General features: G+C 43.3%; 1 protein-coding gene across 1 annotated transcript in view; it reads left to right on the top strand.

Annotated features, from left to right (window-relative positions):
• The first annotated feature begins 487 nt into the window (after positions 1 to 487).
• The window catches only part of rims3 (regulating synaptic membrane exocytosis 3), a 30,093-nt gene continuing 10,283 nt past the window's right edge, over positions 488 to 20,297 (top strand). Inside the window, exons 1-2 of the mRNA XM_080485590.1 lie at positions 488 to 678; positions 10,681 to 11,018. Coding sequence (XP_080341716.1) covers positions 10,754 to 11,018 — 265 coding nt within the window. The 5' untranslated portion in view covers positions 488 to 678; positions 10,681 to 10,753. The remainder of the gene's footprint in view (positions 679 to 10,680; positions 11,019 to 20,297) is intronic.

Consider the following 20,297-nt stretch of genomic DNA (forward strand, 5'->3'; position numbering starts at 1 on the left):
TATTTTGAGTTGCTAAAAAAAACACCAAGGCAGCAGGTGTGAGCAAAACTCTACCTACCATTTCCTGTCTTTCTTTAGCTTTTATCGAAAACAGCCCCCATGTTGGTGCCTGGTGTCTGGGGACCTCTACTAATCAGAGTTTATGACGCCTCGACCCATCTAATGTCACGGCTGTTTGACCCTTCTGACAGTTTTAATAGAAACAAAACATACTCGCTTCATACTTGTGTTCAATTGATTGATTGATTGATTGATTGTTATCTTTATTTCGAACATGTAAAAAGAAAATTAGAAAAAAACATGTAGAATTGTAGAACATGCGCAAAGTGAATAATCACGCTCATCAGCCCCCCCCCCCCCCCCCGAACTCTCATACAGCCACATGTAGTCGCTGTTTGACAGTGATCAGGCCTGCTTGTCCTCCTCCCTCCTCCTCCCTCCCTCCTCCCTCCCTCCTCAGCAGCGCGTCTCGCTCTCACCGCGCCTTGGATGCCGTGTGACCAGCAGCGCAGAGCGCAGAGCGCACAGAGCCCGTCCCGCACAGCCCCGCACCGTCTGCACACCAGCGACCAAATACCAACCCAAACGATGATCTTCTTACTGAAACGACAGCAACAAACATCCATTTGACAACTTCCGACCCCACACCTTATCTTCGCCCGCTCCTTGTTCTCAGCGGTGAGTGGATTGATTCATTTTTAATATTTTTATTCTTTCTTTTTTTTTTTATTGCGGCGCTTGCAGAGCTCAGACCTGCACAATGCATTGGGTTTAATACACAGAATAATGCATTTTTCAGAATGATGCAATGGACAGATTTGCAGGTGATGAGGAGAGGATGCATCATGTGAATTTGCGTTCATTGTGAGGATGTAAACGCCTTTGCTGGAGTGGCATCAGATGATTGGTACCAGCTGAGAACACTTGGTCTCCTTTTGTATTCTACTGCGAAGCTAACGATTGCAGGATGTACTCACAGCTTACAGCCTTCTCCTACTACAGTCAATCTCATTAACTGTTTAAAGGGATTGATATTGCCCTATTAGATGGCATGGACACGATAATGTAGATTAAAGCTGTAGTAGAAATTGTTATGTGATCAAATAACTCAGTTGCATTGTTATGTCTCCCATATAATTTGTTTTGCTTGAACTGCAGCTCAAGAAATGTGAAAACAGTTCGATTTAAAGAGAGAATTCATGTCACTTAGTGGTGGTTTGCAAGGGCACAAAGGTGCATAAAGATTTCTACCTTTTTTTTCGTACGGTGTTTGTTTGGGTGGATGGGAAAGTAGAGGGAGGTGGGGAGCATAAGCATATTTTAAGATCCTGGGTCAGGCCAAACGCATGCTGAGGTGTGAGATTGTATCAGATGGCTGCACGCACATGCAAACACAAACTCATGCAAACACAACAAGGTCCCCATCTGAGCTCAGACTGTGTTCCCCACCTGTGGAAAGAAACATGTGACGGCTCAGCTCCCGATATTCATGTGAATTTCACTATTTGCCGCCTCAGAATATACAAGAGTCTATAATCTGTTTGATATTTCTGACATCTGTAATTGTAAGTGTTAAGCACACTGAGTAAGTCCTTTAACCGCCACTAAAGGAGTTTGCTCCTCTTGGCCCTTTTCTAAGGAGAAAGGGAATAATTATACCAGTGCTCCAGTCATGAAATCCTTGCCTGACTCAGAATCAAGGGGGGAGACAAAGTGCTGCTCTTTTCCTCGGGTGCAATGTATACGTGTGCACGTTGGAGACCGAATCCTGGGGAGATTTGCGTCACATGATATCTATCAGATAAGCCGGCTTCTCAAAAGGCCAGTGCGACTGTTTGCGCACTGTGTCATTTGTTTCCCACCAGAGAGCCTCTTGCTCACGTGCACACACAGACTGAAACACACAGAATGCACACAGAAACCTCAGAAAAATGGACGGCAGAAAAGGGTAAAGGCAAAGTCCTGTGCAGCAGACGGGAATAAACACACACGCACACGCACGCTGATAAATGCACAGACACATCTGACCACACTTGAGATCTGTCGCTGCCCACCGCTGGTCCTGCTGCTCTTTGAAATGAAAATCAAACGAAAACAACCCAGGGACAGAGCAGGCACTTATCATAGTAATGAACAGGCTTCAGCGTGTACGTCTGGGTGCATCTTTACGCGTGTATTGTTGCGTAGTACGTTACCGTGTGCACTTGTGGAGAGCCATCTGTAAGGCCCCGATTCACTGGCTGCCAAAGACGGGCTGACAATAAATGGCCTCAAACACAACTTGCTTATGAGACGCTCTCCTCCTGTACGCTTAAGCTGAACCTAAGAGTCTAAATGGAAGTGAGGCCGATTAATTTTTTTTAACCTATATTTCTGGATAAATGTTTCAAATACACGATGTCAGTGGATCATCCAGTTGAATGTCAGACTCATTTGTCCAGGGAGTGCAACAGCGTTTCTTAAAAAAAAAAAAAAAGAAGAAGAAAAAATCAATTTCAATCAACACCTGATATGAGTGTGAGGCCACTACAGAGTCAGCAAGGTCACCTCTGAGATGTGCATGTGTGGTATGCTTACTTATGAACTGACCATCTTTCAAACATACCAAAAGTGTTCCATGCCTCCTGCAAAATGGGAGAAAAAAAAATAGTCTTTGAAGCCTTCCGAGGGTTTGTGAGGCTCCATGAATAATTAATTGACTTGTGCTGTATTCATACAATTCTTTGGTCAAGGACAATTCTGTCTGACTACTTTAAAGTGATGGTCAGTATATTTATGGTTCTTCAAGTGGATTACAGAGCATGCATGACTTTAAACAAGAGCATCGATGGAGGCGCAATAAGTCAATATGGTGGATATAATATATAGTAATACTTCAACATTTCGGTGCTTTTAGTTCACCCATTAATTTATAGATCCATGCATCTTCATTACTTGGTTTGTACAGTGTAATGTTCGCCTATCTGAGCCGGCTGAGAGGTGCTGGCCATAAGTGTAGTAATATTTGTGGGTTTTGAGTAAAATTTTCTTTATCATTCATCCATTGTTGCAGGGGCCTGCAGCCCATTCCTGTTGTTGGGGTTTAAAACCAAGTCATTTGTAGTCTATTTGTTGTCAGTCTAATCTCACGTTATTTTACAATTCTGTAAAGTACAAGTATAGTAAAAACATTAGAATACAATAATTCTGACTAAGTGATATGTTATTCTGCAGAGCAAACTCAAAATTATGTCGCATAATGAAGGGAGTGCCAAGAGCAACGGACTGAGATCTTGTGTTAGAAATCTTTAAATCAGGACGAGAGATAGATATGTGATTCTTAACCTCCGGCAGGATTTGACTACATTCTGATGCATACGAATCTCCTGGAGGTTTAGGAGTGAATGCAATAGAGAGGCTTGTTAAAGTGTCTCTGCAGGCTCCCAATCCCTCCCCCTACACCCCCCCCCCCCCCCCCCCCCCCCCGCTCCCCCATCCCACCCCAACCGCACAGTGCAGCCCCTGCAATGTAAGCTGGGACTCGGTGAACGGAGATGGTAAGCGAGGTGTGAGCCGGCGTGCTCCATGGCTGCCGGCGTCCCAGGTGGGACGGTGAGCGGAGGAGTGGCTGAGGGCGAGTGAGAGAGATGTCACTGACCACATTAGTCACCAGAGAAAGCAAGCCATGAGTCAGGAAAGCTCCCAGTCTCATCAATCACGCCCCTCTTAACCCACTTTCCTTCCAGCCCGGCCGCTCTTGACTTTTTATTTATCTGTTTTCCGCGAGCCCTCCGTCCTGCTGCTGACTGAGTAACTTTGGCGTTCCTCTCTTGATGGCAGCTGAAAAGGAGGCGAGGATCCAAAGCGGCTGGTTCAGTGCCGGACAGGTTGCAGGTTACTGCCAGAGATGAAAGCCAGAAGAGATTTAAGGTCAAGCTTTGTAGTTCACCCCGGGAAACAGATTGGAAATGGACCGTGCAAAGCAGTTTCTGCAATAAATGTCTCAATTAAAAGAAGACATTTTCACACAAAAGTCCAAATAAAGGTTTGTAGATGGGAAGCTGGTGAGACTTCTAAGGGTGACAAAGGTTGATATAAGACAGAGCTGCTGGCACAGACACTGTCCAACGGCTCGTATTAGTGTGAAGATGAGCTAAACCCTTTTTAAAGATATTTAAGTGAGTGTGTGCAGTTTTTAAAGGTACACTTTATTTAATTTTGTGTGTACACAGAAACCAGCAGTGATTGCAATATGATTTCAATGCATATGAATGATTTGGGGCAATTTGTGGTTCTTAGGTAATGTGCATGATGCCTGAATTACTTTTCTTTTGAATTTAATTTAATCAATTTCATCTTCTGAGATACACAAAGAAATACAGAATAAAATCATGGATACAGAGGAGGAACTGCAGATTGTGACAGACTACTTTTTTAATAAGAGACATTTTCATATTGTGTAAAACTTATGGCCCTCAAGACTAGTCTTGTTTTTTTATGTGGCACCTGCAGGATTATTTGAACACATTGGCAGAAATGCTTTCTGTGTTTAAACTTAACTTTGAATGTTTGTAATGTTTGTTTGCTGCTCCTCTGCCGGTCAGAGATGTGTTGATTTCTAATGCCGTGTCACATGTTGAACACTCAGTTCTGCTAATGTGACCCATAATTGTATCTCTGCCGTGGCCGATTCAACACGATTCGGGCAGTTTGTATAAAAACACGGCGTGACAGATCGAATTTATGTTTGCTGTCACAAGGTGATGTGGAGGGAGTGACTCAATGAGTCACCTCATTAAAGATTTTATTGGATTAAAATTTGATTGGGCCAATGGGAGAGGCCAAGCGAAGGCTTGTTATGAACTCTTTTTTTTTTTCCTTGTGTTCATTTCACACCTATTAGTGTCTGATTCAGATTTGTGTTCGTGTGCACCGGGCATAATGTTGCTTCGCGCAGTGTGAAATGGAAAATTTGCAAATATCTAAAGGGGCTGTGACTGTATCTGGTCAGTTTGTGAGGAAATCAAATCTGTCTGAGTGAGAAAGCGAGTGTTTTACTCAAGACTTGGATGGTAACTCAAGCCCATCAGCCAAGACGTCAGGATCAGCGCCCTCTGTCATTCAATATTTTGGCCGTCCCGCGCTCTGGCACGTACAATCGGTGCGGCATATGTGTGTGTTTGTGCTGTGCTGGTCTTCTCAGTGTGTGTGATTCTTTTTTTTTTTTTTTTGTGTGCGATCCATTTGGCTCAAACTCCTGCCACACATCCTGGCACCCTTAACTCTCCTCTGCGTGTGAGTAGCTGTAAAACCCGGCCTTCTGTTTTCTCGCCTTAAGAGACCTCTTGTGATCAGAGCAGTACACACACACACATACACACACACACACACTCACAGAGTATATCTCAGCCTGGGAAGTTTCTATGGTAGCATCAACAGGAAGTGCAATCCAGCTCCTGCCTGCCCCGGTGCACTGCCGGTCTTCATCACACATTTTAATTAATTATTCCTGCTCATGCTGAAAGGTTGCACGAACCTGAAGGAACAGAGACCCTGAAATGATATGACGCGCAGCTCTCCGAAGCAGTTTAATGTGTTCAGACGGGCTTTTTGATCATGTGTTTTCTTTAACCTATAGTGATTTGCAGCTGGAAACACTTACGCTTCGTAAAGAAGGCTTTGCAGCAGTTGCCAGTCCTATTCCAATCACATTTATGCGATGGATTAGATGGCCAGTATCTTATTGAACCTGTGTTGCCAGTTGCTTTAATCCAAGGGAAGTGAGGATAACACAGCTATTTTAACTAAACTAAGAAGAGACAAAGTTCAGCTGGGAGAGCTTTAATCAAATTAAGAGTGACACATCAGCTCATTGAGGCCAACACCTTACAACTGAGGAATAGTCTGAGAGATGCAGATTTTTTTGGGGGAGGGATTGAATTTCTCCTGACATTTGACTGACTGTTGGATAGATTCCCTCCTGCCCTGCTCACCCTGTTAATTTAGGTTTTACTCAGCTCTTGACTGTCCCATGAGGGAAATTCACCTTGTTGCTGCCAACTTTACTTGGCAAAGGGCCGACATCAGGAAAAAAAAGAAAAACTAATTAGAAATACAGATGCACGGTCGTAAAAGTAATAGGCTGAGGCAGCAATTTGAAAATAAAGAATAGTGAAAATCCATCTTAGAGTGTTTCAGTTTGTCTGAATTCATCGCTGCTTCACCTGTTTATCTGGACAAATTTATGTTAAGTCTGGTATTAAGGCACTCCGACCTACAGTAAATCTTTAGCGTCTACTTTGCTGCTAAATTGTAGCTTAATTAAGCGGCCAGCTTTAGCAGTGTAGTCTGCATAATGCAGAGCGTCTTCAAAGAAGACCATTAATGGATTGCTCAGGCATATCTAATTACAAGGCTGTGGCATTTGTGTTTATGGGAGAAACTAAAAGAGTTATCAGGTTTCCTGTCCTTCCCCTTACTGTGATGCTTTTTTTGAGAGTTTTAATGTGGTTTTCTACAGACTTCATTATGTTAAGGGTATTTTTCAGTATTTATTAGAATTGACTTTTTCCAAACAAAGATTAAAACCAATCATTTATATTTGTGAAAAAATACACACTGGATTGTTTACTAAATGTTTTTCAGCACTGTGGGAAATATACTTGTTCTTTTTTTCGACTGAAAGTTAAGTGAAAGAATCAATACCACTTTCATTTTGGTGGGTTAAAAGTGTGAAAGCTACTGCCAGGAGCCACATTTTCTTGGCTCACAATAATAGACAGAGGGAGATAGCGCCATTGCTCAAGCCTGCACCTTACTCAGAAATGGCCTTTTCTTTAATTTCCGGCAGATCCGGACCATTCAAACACTCATTCTGATTAAGAAGCCGACTCTCGGGGAGCAGGAGTTGGATGTATGTGTGTGCAGTGGTGGCGGCGACATGGTTGAGGTGTGGGGAAGTGGCCGAGAGCCTGCAGGACGGGCGGAGGTGCGATTTGCTGACGGAGGGGAGAAATAAACGAGCTCAGTGATGAGAAGTTAGAGAGCACAGAGACATATGGCAGGGGAGCAGTCTGGCATGGAGATGAAGATGGATGTGCTCGGGGTCCTCCTGTGCTCCCGTAGGTCCGGTAAAACACTGCGAGGACAGGCGCACTGTGGCCCGTTCACCATTAACACCTAGATAACAGAGACTGGAAGTGGCACGGGGTGCCTCATCTGGAAAATGAAACCCAGCGTGCATATAGATTGGCTGGAACATGTATACATCTTTACTCGACCAGGCTTGGTACATGAACTACTTACACTAAAATATGCATTCCTTTTTTTCTTCTCTGAATGCAGTTCACACAGAATGAGATGAGAGGCTCTGCTTCGGAGAATCAAAGTCAGAACAGTTTCTTCCGATTGGGGAAATAGCGTCACTCGGGTCTAAAGCTGCTGGTGCGGTATATGTAAGGGTGTCGGTGTTTTCCACACGGCCGTCGGTTGAGAAGAAACCAGAATGTTTTTTGATTGACTTGCCCTGGGGTGGAAATTGCTAAAAATACAATGAAATTGGGATCTGGTGTTTGAATTGGTGTAGCCCAAAACTACTCCAGCTCAATACATTTAGGGGCAGCCTCTTTTCTCTTGAAATGTTTTAATGTGTTCAACACAGCGAATTAATGCAAGGAAAGATAAAGCTAAAGTTTATATTCTCATACTGTGAAACCAACATTAAACGTAAAGAAAGATTCACATCTTGTTGTAAAACTTACAATAGAGACAGTGGTGTTTGTATGAAGGGATTTATTTATGCCTGATGTTGGCTTTTAATATTCTTGCATGTACATGTGATGTGCATAGAACCAGCTTAATCTCCCATCAGTAACACGACAAAGTAGAAGTGTGTATGACGGAACACTGAACCTGAGGTTTCTCCCAATAAAAGCTGCATGGCAGCTGTTGCCATTGTTGCGTGAAATGAAAGGTTGCAGAAGTGGATAAATGTGCTTGTGAAGTCCGTTTACCAAATACATGTCAGCCCTTGAACCTTAGGATCGTGGCCGTCCCAATATCTTTTTAGCTGGGGGTGGGGGTCGGGAGGAGGTCCGAGACTTTTGCTGACTTTGGTTTCTGCTGAATGGGGGTTATACTAAATTGGATTGGGTTGCCAAGGCAACCGCTCCAGGTGCCAGAAGTGTTGTTAAGTTGATGCTGTTTGTTTCCTGTGGGTGGAGACGGGTTGTTTTTGTAGCTTACAGTGTTTTTTTTTGTTGTTTTTTTTCAGTGGAACTCCAAGAAAGGTTATGCTATATCCACAGGCAACAAAAGTGCTCAGAATGGGAAGTTGTTCGTGCACTGGATGCACATTGACCGTGTGCATTCTAATCCAATGGTTTACGGTCATCACTTGTTGGATATCTACAGAGGACATCTATTCTAAGTGCACTACACGGCTGCACCCTTGAGTTGTCAGTGTCACACTGGAGCATGCCTTCAGCCCCACACACGCACAGATAAAGCGTCTTATCGTCAAGATAAACGGAGGAATGGGCGCACTTCTCAGTTGCTGTCACTGTCGTGCTCACAGATCGGGCTGCAGCTTCCTGCTGTGTTCTCCTCAGCGTCCACTCGTTATGAAACGTCTCCTCCCACATTTCTCTTCCCTCTCTCTCGAAGCAGAGCGGTCCTGCTCCTCATCCCCTGTGCTCGGAGTGCAGGGGCCCTGCAGAGAGCAGTGCACATGGTCTGTGGTAGAAACAAGAGGGGAAATGAAAAAAGATTGCGTGGATAAAGTAAGGATGTGCATCACCCCACCTTCTTTATCTCCATGCACTTTGAATAAAAAAATAAAAGTCTTTCCTGACACTGTATCCAGCACAAAGCATGCAGTCTCTCCCATCTGTGGCCCATTATTATGGGTTTCATTGCAAAATGCCAAAATTTGCCCTTTCCTACATCGGCTCACCTTCTCTCAGGAGCATCTACTTTGACTATTCCGGCAATAATGAAAGCATCGTGACAAAAGTGCCGCTCAGCAAAGTTTTTCTGGGTTGTAAGCATCCTGCTTGTTGTGGAGTGAGAGAGCGGAGCCGTGACGATGATTTTCACAGACATCTGAACCCGGCGCAGTTGTATTTGAGTGTTCTGTTCTGAAGATGCATTAAGGGCAAATTCATTGTACTATATATGTATTATTTATGGTCTATGGCAGTGAGTGTTTTAGTACCAGTGAGCGTTTGTGCGCCAGTCCCTGCGGATTGCTGGGTCATAAGCATGTGAAAGTGATGTCTTTAAGGCTTTGGAAAGTATGACTTGGTTTATTTGGCAGCAGCTGTATGATTGATGAACATGAAGGTTAGTATTTACACTTACATTCTTGTTTAGATGAATCCCCGGCTCGTCCTCCAGGGCCAAGAGACTCTAAGCTGCTGGAGGGACTGAAGTAAACGTGGCTGGCTGTGTTTGTTCTCTCGAGGGGCTAAACTTTCCTTTTAGCAACTTATAGCTCTGTATTAGAATCTGTCCAACACTACTGTAATAGCATCACCAGACATGACCTCAGTTTTTACATTTTGGCTTGCTGACAGTTTCATTTACTCACAAAACATAACATATATGCACTTGATAACTCCTTATAGATTTGTGATTTCATCGTAGGATGCATATTTGTTTGATATTTGTATTTTGCAGATTCACACACAAAAATGGGATATAATCAAAAAGAGTGACAAAAAAAAAATCCAGTAGCCCAGTCTATGCAGTAAAATGAGAATTAAATAAAAGGAGAGTAGAAGCATGATGTTAGCCATAGTGCATCTGCATATTTAATGTGCCCTTTGGCTGCTGGTTGAGCTCTGGTAGAATCACTCTGATGTGAGGGGAGAGTGAAAAATGTTAAAAACCACATGACCAGAAGACTGCAGAAAAATTATGCATCTCACATGTGTTGGTGTTAATAACCAATGAACAAAAATAATTCATCTAGTTGTATAAAAGCACAGGGATGGACAAAATATACTGAATTTTACTGAACTGCTTTAATCTTAGAGTCGTTTTGTTGTACTGGCCGGAGCTATTTTTAATGTTGTAATTGCTTTATTTTTATTAGAACAGTTAGATAAAAAAATTAAAGAAACCTTTATACCTATTTGTAATTTTCTGGATGCCCAAACAACATCCAGTCATGACCCCCGAGGCTGCTGCTGCCCCAAGTCAAAATGTCCGCTGTGATAAACACGGAGGGTTGTATGTCTGCAGACAAAGCTGCTGTGTATTCAAAAGTTTATCAAGGTTCGGCAAGTGTGTGTGCCCACGCAGGCTGGTATTCTCCCAGGATTCAGTCCAGCAGTGACGACTTGAGCTGCAGAGTTTATCATGTGTCACTGTTTAAGGTCAGACGGAAAATAAGACTCCAGAAAAACACCGAAGACAAATGCCAGCTGACAGGGTCACCCCTTAACAGCAGGAGTGTGCGTGTGTGTGCGTGTGTGTGCGTGTGTGCGTGTGTGTGTGCGTGTGCGTGCGTGTGTGTGTCAGTCTGTGAACAGTCTGCCGCTGTCTGCACCGTCCTTGTATGCTGACCTTTGGGTTCTTTGTGTTTTAGTTTGCAGAAGTGCTGGAGATCAAATGTGCATTTAGTTTTCTCTGACATGATGGAGTCATTATTGCTGCCTTTGCATGAATTTCATTGAAATTGTCACTTCCTTTCCTCAGACCCGCTCCAACTTTCCACCCCCCCTCCCCCTCCCCCCTCCCAGCCCATCGGCCCTCCTTGTCCATTGGGACCATGATGCTCAGCAGCTCTGTGGAGGTGCCCAGCCCGGGCGGGATGAGTGGCCTCAGCGGGCTCAGCGCGGCGGCCCGGAATGTGGTGCGCTCCTCCAGCATCTCCGGGGCCATGTACAGCCTGGAGAAGAGCCCTGGCAGCGGGGGTCCGGACTCCGCGTCGCTGGCTGGGAACAAGAAGCGGCGCTCCAGTCTGGGTGCCAAGATGGTGGCCATCGTGGGGTTGTCGCAGTGGAGCAAGAGCACACAGCAGCTTAACCAGCAAGGTCGGTTCAGAACGTGGTCGACTTTATTCCCTCTCGATTTCTACAACCCATCCGTCTGTTCTTTTTCCTCCTCTGTGTTTCTGCCTTTGACTTCTTTCATTGCTGATAAATCAATGTCCACATGATGTTTTCTCTTTCCCATCATGTTTTATCTCTTGTTGACTGTAATGCTGGCTGAGTATTACACAATAATCCGGTTTTCTATGATAAAAGCCTCCAAATAGTTTGCTATAAATTGTCCAAGGATTACAACTCCAAGCCAACAGTAAACATCCTTTGAAACGTCTTTCTTAATTGTACAGGGTCACCCAGTACCTGCTGTATGAAAGAAACATCTCCACTGCTTCAGATGATGGTGCATTAAATGTACATTTCATTGTAGAAGCGCTGTTAAATACAAAATAATAAGCCGCACAATCAACACTCCAGAATCTGTCATTGTTATTGATCTAATCGCGCAGTGAAATCCAGAACTAAATATGAGTGAGTTTGTGAGAACCTTTCTGAGGGCATTTTAAGTTGCCCCACGTTTTGCACAAAAGTGCATCAAATACAAACATTGTCAGCCTCTCTCACTCTCAATGCTTGAAAGTTTTGCAGCGCTGCCTCACCTAGGCCAGGGACGAGCATTGCTCATAGGCTTGGATTTATGCAACTGGCTTGTCTCTATCCAAACAAACGTTAATAAAATGCCTCCTGGGATGTATCATTTCAGAGCCCATGCAGCAGAAAATACTGTTTCTTACTTTGCTCTGTGATGCCAAGCACAAGCCCACTCGTTGGTGGTTTGTAAGAGGGAAACAACCTGTCACACTTTGTGTGGGTGAAGGCTGCAAGGCGGGGTCGCGAGATGCAACTTACTCCGTTGCGGTTTAAAAATGACTCTTCCGCTCGTCAATGGAGAGCAGGTTGTTCATGGCCACGCTTCCTCTTCGCATTCTGTTTCTCCTCATAGCACAGTGAACTGTGACCTTGGCAGAACAGCGTGTCCGCGTCGGCGTGTTACTCGCTTTATGACTGTTCGGCATGAGAGTGTAATTCTGTGTTGAGCCTTATTGTGAAGGATGGTCTGGGTTGTTTCATAAACTAAAACAAGGAAACGTTTGTGGCATTCTCTTTGTAATTCTTTGAACAGGATATCCCTCTGGATGATGAGATGAACCGCGATGGCAGTGAGGGTCATATCTAATGTTTTCACTTTGAAGTGAAGTGTATTTTTTTTTTCTCTGTACCAACTCTCAGCCCACTTTTAACTTGCTTGTGACATGTGCTCAACACTGTACATCAGTGGCCCCTGTGTGGAAACACCAACACTCACTGGTGCTACTGTTCCGATTAGAAACTCATTCCTGCTTGTTGTATCACCACGGGGTATTTTAACTCGTCACAGGAAGTGAAATTTGCCCTTAAGCCGGCTGAAACTGTCACACTGGTTGATTGGATGTTTCTCCACTCAGTCTTAATTAAAATAATCCAATTATTAATTGCTTTAAAGGGGTCATATTATGCAAAATTCACTGTCTAATGGTTTTCCAACAGTAATATGTGTCCCAATACCTGGGAATGACGCCCCAGAAGTGAAGAAAATCTGTCATCTCTTTCCCTGGCTTGTTTCAGTTTTTAAAAAGTGTGTTGCTCCAACGAGCAAATCAGAAATCAAACCCTGTATAGTGTCATCGGGGGTTTAGCCAATCCCAATAAAGGTAGGCCCTCCCATTGACCCTCCCACTATTAGGAAGCTCTGCTCTGGCACATGGCACCACGAGAGGAAATGCTGGGTGAAGCAGAAGTTTTGCATCGTGACGCATTACTGTAACTCGGCATTCATCCTCACCTTAACCCCCAAAACAAATACCAGACCTCAGTCCTGATCCCAACTTCTGAAAGTTTATGTCAACGTTATGCTTAAATCAAATAAATCTTGAAAGGAAGAGAAGATGCACGCACGCACACTTTATTGGCTTTGGTGTACTTTGTAATTGACTTGCATGCGTTTCCTGAAATCTTAATCTAAACTGAAGGATTGGTTTCTATCCTTCAAACACCTCCATGTTGGTAGATACATTTATTGGGTGTCTTAACTGATTTAGCTCCTCACATTCGTGATAAATATTGGCCACACACACAAGTTTACAAAGGGCTCAGCATATAGGCTCCGCAAGGGTTTGCACCCTATTTTTGGAGTAAGAGTAAGACACGCACACACAAAGAGCTCGCTGCACTTGGGCTCAGCTGACACTTGTCTGACGCAAAGAGAGCTGTCGATATTTTCTCCGCAGGGGCTTTGGTGTGTGTTTGTGGTGATGAGGAGAGCACAGTGGAGGGGGAAGTGTGGATGAAAAGGAGCTGAGGAGGTAGAAAGGAGGAAGGGGAGACGAGGGGTGCGTCTAAATTTAGATGTTCTCGGCTGCCGGAGGAACACATCACGCCTGGAACAAAGATCACAGTATCGTGCACTTTTCCCTCTCTTTCCATCCGTACCACACCTCTTGTTTTGGAGTAGTCTCCACCCTGCGCTGGCAACAGGTTTTCGAATTAATTTCCGAGGCGTACCTTTGATGTGTACACCGCTTAGATGTGAGATATGAACAAGTCTGTACCATCTGTATTGGTCCAGTTACAAACCACTCAGTGTGTTGGGACAGAAAGTGACTCCAAAAACTGGGCAGATGGATCACAGACAGGTAGATTTGTAATATTAGGTTACAAAACACGCGAATAAACAGAATTTGTGAGGACTGTAGTCTGCTTAGCCGTCATATTGTAAATCTAACGGACAACCCACATTAAACCTAATATTCACAGATACTCCGAACTTTGTACACAACCATCTTTCAACTCAATATCGTCAAGCTTTTTCGGTTTAATTTAAAATAGCACAGAAGGTTTTTGCTATGTAACCCAACAAACTTGGTTATATCGCCACAATACAAGGGGTTGGTCTCTTGAAACAAGTTAATACTGAAAAACATTGAGAAAAAGGACGTTTTTGTGTGAGAAAGGCTGCAGACCATTACCAAACACTGGCAGGCTCGCTCACTCCCAGGAGCCTTCCAGGTCTGCTTTAGTTCCTAAAAAGTGTCTTAATGTGATTTTCTTAGCAAATTTAGTTCTGACAACCATTGAACAAGCAAAGCCTGTTCAGGTTTATCCCCCAAAGGGGTCTGAACACTCATGATTTTGTCCGACAATAGTCAGACATAATTTCCAAACCAAAGCATGTAAATGTGGTTCTTTCTAACCAGATATCATTGGGCTCCTTGCTGCTTCCCCTTTTGCAGCCATTACCAGTCGTGTCTAGTCTGCTGTCAGTGCTCCATGTTGCCGGTCGTTGGGGTGGGTCGAGGGAGCTGCTGGCCCCTTTTGCGCCGCTGGTGGCTACCTAATAACCACAAGGCCACAGATTGAATGCAAAATGAAGTAAATCTGCTTTACATGCAGGAATGAGGTCGAGGAATAGAAATAATTTACCACAACAGCTGGAAAACCGACTCTATATGCATTCATTGATTGATAGCTGATGCATTTTAATGGTTTGCTATGGTATGTTATAATCCAGCTGAACATTTATGGAGAAACGGATGTAAACTTCTCTGGCTGTTTTAACTTTTTATGAATTATTATAATCATATGCTGCTTCATCTCGTTGAGTAGCAGTTTGTTTTGGTTGTTTGGTTTTGTCACTTTCAATATATGTTATTGGCAGGTATTGGATAAACAAGATGTTCGATTTAAATCTGCCGACAAGAGATGTAGAATAGACCAAACAAACAGTCTGTGGCAGGTTATGTCAGTCTCACCGTTAAAGTGCCATTAAGAGGTAATGTGTTTAAGGTGTTTTGGTGTGAGTTTCTGCAGGGTATGTTCTAGCTGCACTCTATTTAGTCGGCATGAAACTCGACAAACATGGTTATGTCACCACAACGTATTCGAGTGCTTTCATAAGGCCTAATGAAAGGTGTTCAAAATAATAAATAACATGTCTCATAAGGATAATATATGGTGGATATATTGTGTTATAGGCTCCTCTTTCTTTATGCTTTAAACCAATATAGCATAGTGACAACAGTATTTCATGGCAGAATCTGAAGTCCTGAATATTATGTTGTTCCTCAAGTGATTATTTTCAAACACAAGTAACCGTACAGCTAATAAATCGAGCTGCAGTGGTGCAAAAAAACTGTTGACATTATTCTTTTCTCGACTGACTCTACTTACAGCCAGCTAATACTGTTCATACCATCTCATAATTGTATTATGGTAACATGTAATTGCTACTGACCTGACACCATGCTCCTACTTTACTTAAAGCTAATAAAGTCATTGCATTTTATCCTGGAAGTGTGGATAATTTAACTGGGAGGTAAACTACCTCATAAAACATAGTTGTCATTATGTCATAAAGGTACAAAAATGTTTATATCCTCCACCTCGATATAATCCTTAATGGGGGTTCTGCTGTAATTACGAACATTTATAACCCCTCATCTAAACTCTTAAGCGTCTTTAGTTCATCATACAATAGATCTGCATTGAAAGTGTTTGCCAGTAATCATTTTGTCATTTTGTCCAGGTTACATTTGCATAGCATCTTGAAAATCACAGAATCTCGAACGTGGAGAAAACATCATAGAAACTCTATAGAGATATCACTAATTATTTGTTATATTCTCATATTTATTTGGTTACTTTTGGTTAATTAGTCTTATATTAACAGCACATAATTTGTGAACATTTGGCAAGATTATTTGAGGGGTAACAGATGAGAACCCGCCAATCCAAAGCAAAGTACACGCAAAAATTCCAACTATTAGAGCCTGAGTGGTCTTGTATTTGTCATGAGTAAATAATTAAGTTTCTACTGAAATCTGTGTGATTGGCAACAAACTAAATGAGCTTCTCACAATGGTAAACCTTAGTGACGCAAACAAGAAAAACTGCCGCTAACTTAAAACCCTGCATCAAAATAGCATCGAACCCAGCTTGACCACCTCCCCACCCTCCTATGTGTGCATACATTTGCTCTCTAAATATGGAATTTTAGCATTTTGTGTGAGGTGTGCAACATGAAAACGAGCCAGTTCTTATTTACCGAGTCATCTTTGTCCCCAGTGAGGCTTAACGGGTTGTTTGCACAGAGCTAATAACATAAGCGGTGGGTTTTACAAAGCAGAAGCAAGTACTGTATCTCCGTGTGTACACAGAAGGTCTTTAAGCATGGATCCCACACATGTTGGAAGTACTCGCTGCTGGGTACACAGTGACTGTTGTAACGGGGGCAAAAAAATAGATTTGAACTCAAAAAGCAAGAATACATTTGGTGTGCTCACAATGTCGAAACTTTGTGAGCTTCATCTCGGGAAACTTGTCCAACGCTGTGCGACTCAAGGATTTCATTCACCTTGACTGATGGAGTCCATGTTATTGCAGCCTCCAGGCTCCTATAGACGATATGATTGCGTCAGTCTTTTAGGTTTATCGCTCGCTACGCTGTGCAACGTTGCTTAAACGTGGGTACGCCTGTCCGTTTCACTTCATGATGCCGTTTCCCGCTGAATCGGAACTGACAACCGCTGCAACGCACTTCAGTATGCAAAGGTCAACAATGCTGTTTGCATCATCTGTGAACACTACCAGGTCCTTTAGGACGTGAATTAATAATTACATGGTTGTTTTGGTAGCATTGATGTACAAGGAAAAGAGTATTATTATTATTATTTTGGGGCAGTTCTGGTGTTACTTTTGATTACTTGTTACTTTTGCCAGTTTCTGTTTCATTTCTATTGGTTGCAGCAGCAGGCGGCCTGTACATGTTATACAGTCTTGGCTTTCATTCCTTAATAGAGTAATTTATTTCTTCTTTTTTTTAACCACTTGTTCACTAAGATTCATATCCTTTTCCTCAGCCATGTTTAAGTTTTACATCACCTGCGTTATTATAGGCTGCCATCAGTACCAGACATTGATACTTCAGACTGAAGAGCTACTGCAGTGTCTTTTGACAAGCCCATCACCTGAGACCAGCCAACAACTGAGATCTGTCACACACACACACACGCACGCACGCACGCACACGCACACACACACATAAACCTTCACTATCTCTGAAGGGCTCGTCATCTTTTTCAGACAGCAGCTGAGATCTTTTTGTGTACAAGGTTCTGTTTTTAGACCTTTGTCGTTTCCACATAAGAGTGGATTTCTGATAATGAGGTTGCTTTTAAATGTATATTTTCACATTCAATCATCTTGGGTTCAGCATTAAAAAAAACGAGCAGGAGTGTCAAAGTGAGAAATCATATAGGATTTGAGGTTATGCAAGTGTCTTTGTTGCATCCAAGCGCAATGCACTTGTGTATCGATGTTGTATATCGCACATCCAGCTTCCTGCCTTTCATACAAGTTATTTCCATGCATGTTTTCCTCTGTGATCCGCCCCAGTTTTGCTCATGGCGCTCCATTCATAGCTCTGACACCCACTGTACCGCCGTCTTATTATTCGAGGTTTTATAACAGGCAAGTGTTGGGATGGCATTTTGGTTCCGTCTGTGTTCTATTTATTCCCCGCTATTATTAGTATCGGCGAGGAGAAAGCGCACACACACAGGAGCGCGCGGCACACAAAAAAACGATTTCCCAGGTTTAATGGGTGAGTCACTCCTCCGCATGAACACGGTCTTATCTCCTGAGCAGGTTTATCCGGAGCTGTGAACGCGGAGCCGGCAGAGCGGCTCCCCGGTACACTGACGGTCTGCACCCAGAGACATAGCCCCGCACTCAAACATGCACCGATGATGAGATTCAAGTGCACCAGGAGAGTTGGATAAAAGCAAACCAGGCATAGATGTGTGCATCTGCTTGTGTTTTTGTGCATGTGAGAATCCCAGTAAAGCTGGCTTACACATGTCTATGTGTTGCTGCATTTGTTTGGTCCACATTCACACTCAATCGCTTCACTCTTCCTCCACGCCCCCCAAGCTCCATTTAGCTTCCTCTCTGCACTCAACACACATTCTTTTTGCTTTCTCAACTTCACTTTCGATTGGTTTAACTTTTCCCTGAGTTTGTTTCTACAGTGGCGCTGCGGCTACTATTCAGACGAAGATGGAAAACATGTCTGACACTGGAAAAGGGCCTTTGTTAGTTTGCTTCTTAAACAAATTCTGACTCCGTTTTTTTTGTTTGTGCTGCGGAAACATAAAACCAAGAGTCATTTCCATCTCTGCCCTGATTTCTGTTTCTGTTTGAGATTTGAACGAGAGAGAAAAAGAATTGCGCAAATTGTAGTTTAAAAAGAAAAATCCAACGGGAGACATTAATTCTTTCTAACCCACAGACTTTATCCCCTGATGGACAAAAAAGCCCTCGTTTCAAACTTCCTGTTTGTGTGTGATGTCATTTTTTCATGCATCACCTGTAAAAGGCAGGAAAGCACAAAGTCTATTTGAAGGACTGTGCAATTCAGAATTAGTTTTTTAAAGGGTCTTTCTTGGGCTCTCGGCCGTTATTACTCAATCCAACATTATTGAGGACTGCTCCTGTGCCATTATATTTTGTGATTCTGTTTGTAGTAGAAAAACTAGTCCAAAGATAAGTTCATATTTTTTGATACCAGCACAGATGTTGCTTTTACTATTAACTGCAAGTCTGCTACTGTAGCTTCTTTTGTCTCAGCTGCTGCACTCGTATCTCTGTCATCTGATGTATGTTTATCTGAAGCTGTTCTTTGCTTTGACTCCAGTGTACATTAAAAGTCTTTGTAGTTTGCCAAATACTCGGAATGTGGACATTGTCCTCCTCCTCATAACGGCAGACAGGCAGATGTGATGCAGTGGGGAGATAGCCAGGAGTACATACTTCTGAGAGGCTCAGTTTCTGTATAAATCAACCTCTCCGTTTTCGGAAATTGTCCTCCTTTTGTTCTCGTTCCTCCTTCATTGCCGAGTGTGCTTTGTATCGGCTTCACACGGGGAACGATATCACTGCTCATTAACGGCTCTTTTTCATCGTGGGTCACTAACTGGCCGTCGGTTCTCATGCCCGGCCTCTGTGTGTCCTCCGGACTATTTAACTGTACAATAAACAGTGGAGCTGGCGTTTGAAGAATCGCGCTGTTTTCTCAGGGTGACTCATTCATGCCCTACTTCTCGCTCCACTTCTGAGTCACAGCTAGAAACCATGCTGTAGGAATTTTGGCAGAGACGTTTTGGAAAGCTTACGGGGATCGGATCCTTTTGAGTGGAAATTCACCTCGACGGAGGAATTCTTAACGTCAAACGGGCCGAAAGGAGGCGGAACAAAATGAGCTGCAGTGAATTACAAAGCTATACATTTCCTGAATTAGCAGCACACACTCCTTGAATCCCTGCACTGGACCTGCACTGCAATGAATAGCTATGATTGCTATTTCGAGTTTGCCATGACTAATCGAACAATCTTTTTATTGCTGCTTCAGACGAGACTGCCGCTTTGTTGTATTTTCAGGCCACCTTTAGCTCCCCCCGCCTCCTCTCTCTCTCCCCCTTTGAAGCACATTGAGTCACAAGTTCTCCTGACACCTACAAAGTGAAACCTTACTCATGTTTCTAAAAGCTTTTTCTGCCCCGCCGGTGCTCCCGGAGGCTGCCAAACACCGGCTCAGCTGACCGGTGATCACCTTCTCTCCTCTTTCTGTCTCTCATCTTTCCTCTAACCCCCCCCCCGGTATCTTAATTTTCCCTCCACTTTATCTGCCTTGCCTTCATCTTCATCTCCTCTGCTCTCGCTTTCACTCGCAGCGTCTATCATGTTTTCTCAATCACGCCCACCAACTCATCCCCGCTCTATTCTTAGCCAGACAGACCGGTGAACCGTTCAGCCGTGTCTTCCTTTGTGACTACATGTCTGCCATTGTGTAACCGCGTGTCTCCTTATGCGGTACGTCGAAACCAGATCCGACTTCAAAAGAGGTTTAAAAAGCAACTCTTTCAATTTTCTGCGACATATATATCTTGAAGTCGGAGGTTTTGCGATCCATTTTCTTTTCATCAAACCGATTATTTTTAAGGTCATATTTGACAATTATCACTGTGAAGTCAGTTCATTTATTGGTTTTGGTAATTTTTTTTTCAAATTTGCCCTTTTGGCTCAATAACAATAAGAAACTCCTGATGTTTTAACTTGAATGCAAGTCCTGTCAAATTGCACATTTTGATGTGTTCATGTCAGTCTTTAAACTCAAGGTTATCAGGGAAAGTATGCTGATTCAGTACATCCCATTGGAGGCATCAACAAGAATTC

This window comes from Lipophrys pholis (genome assembly GCF_963383615.2).
Source record: "Lipophrys pholis genome assembly, chromosome: 17".
Taxonomy (NCBI): Eukaryota; Metazoa; Chordata; class Actinopteri; order Blenniiformes; family Blenniidae; genus Lipophrys; species Lipophrys pholis.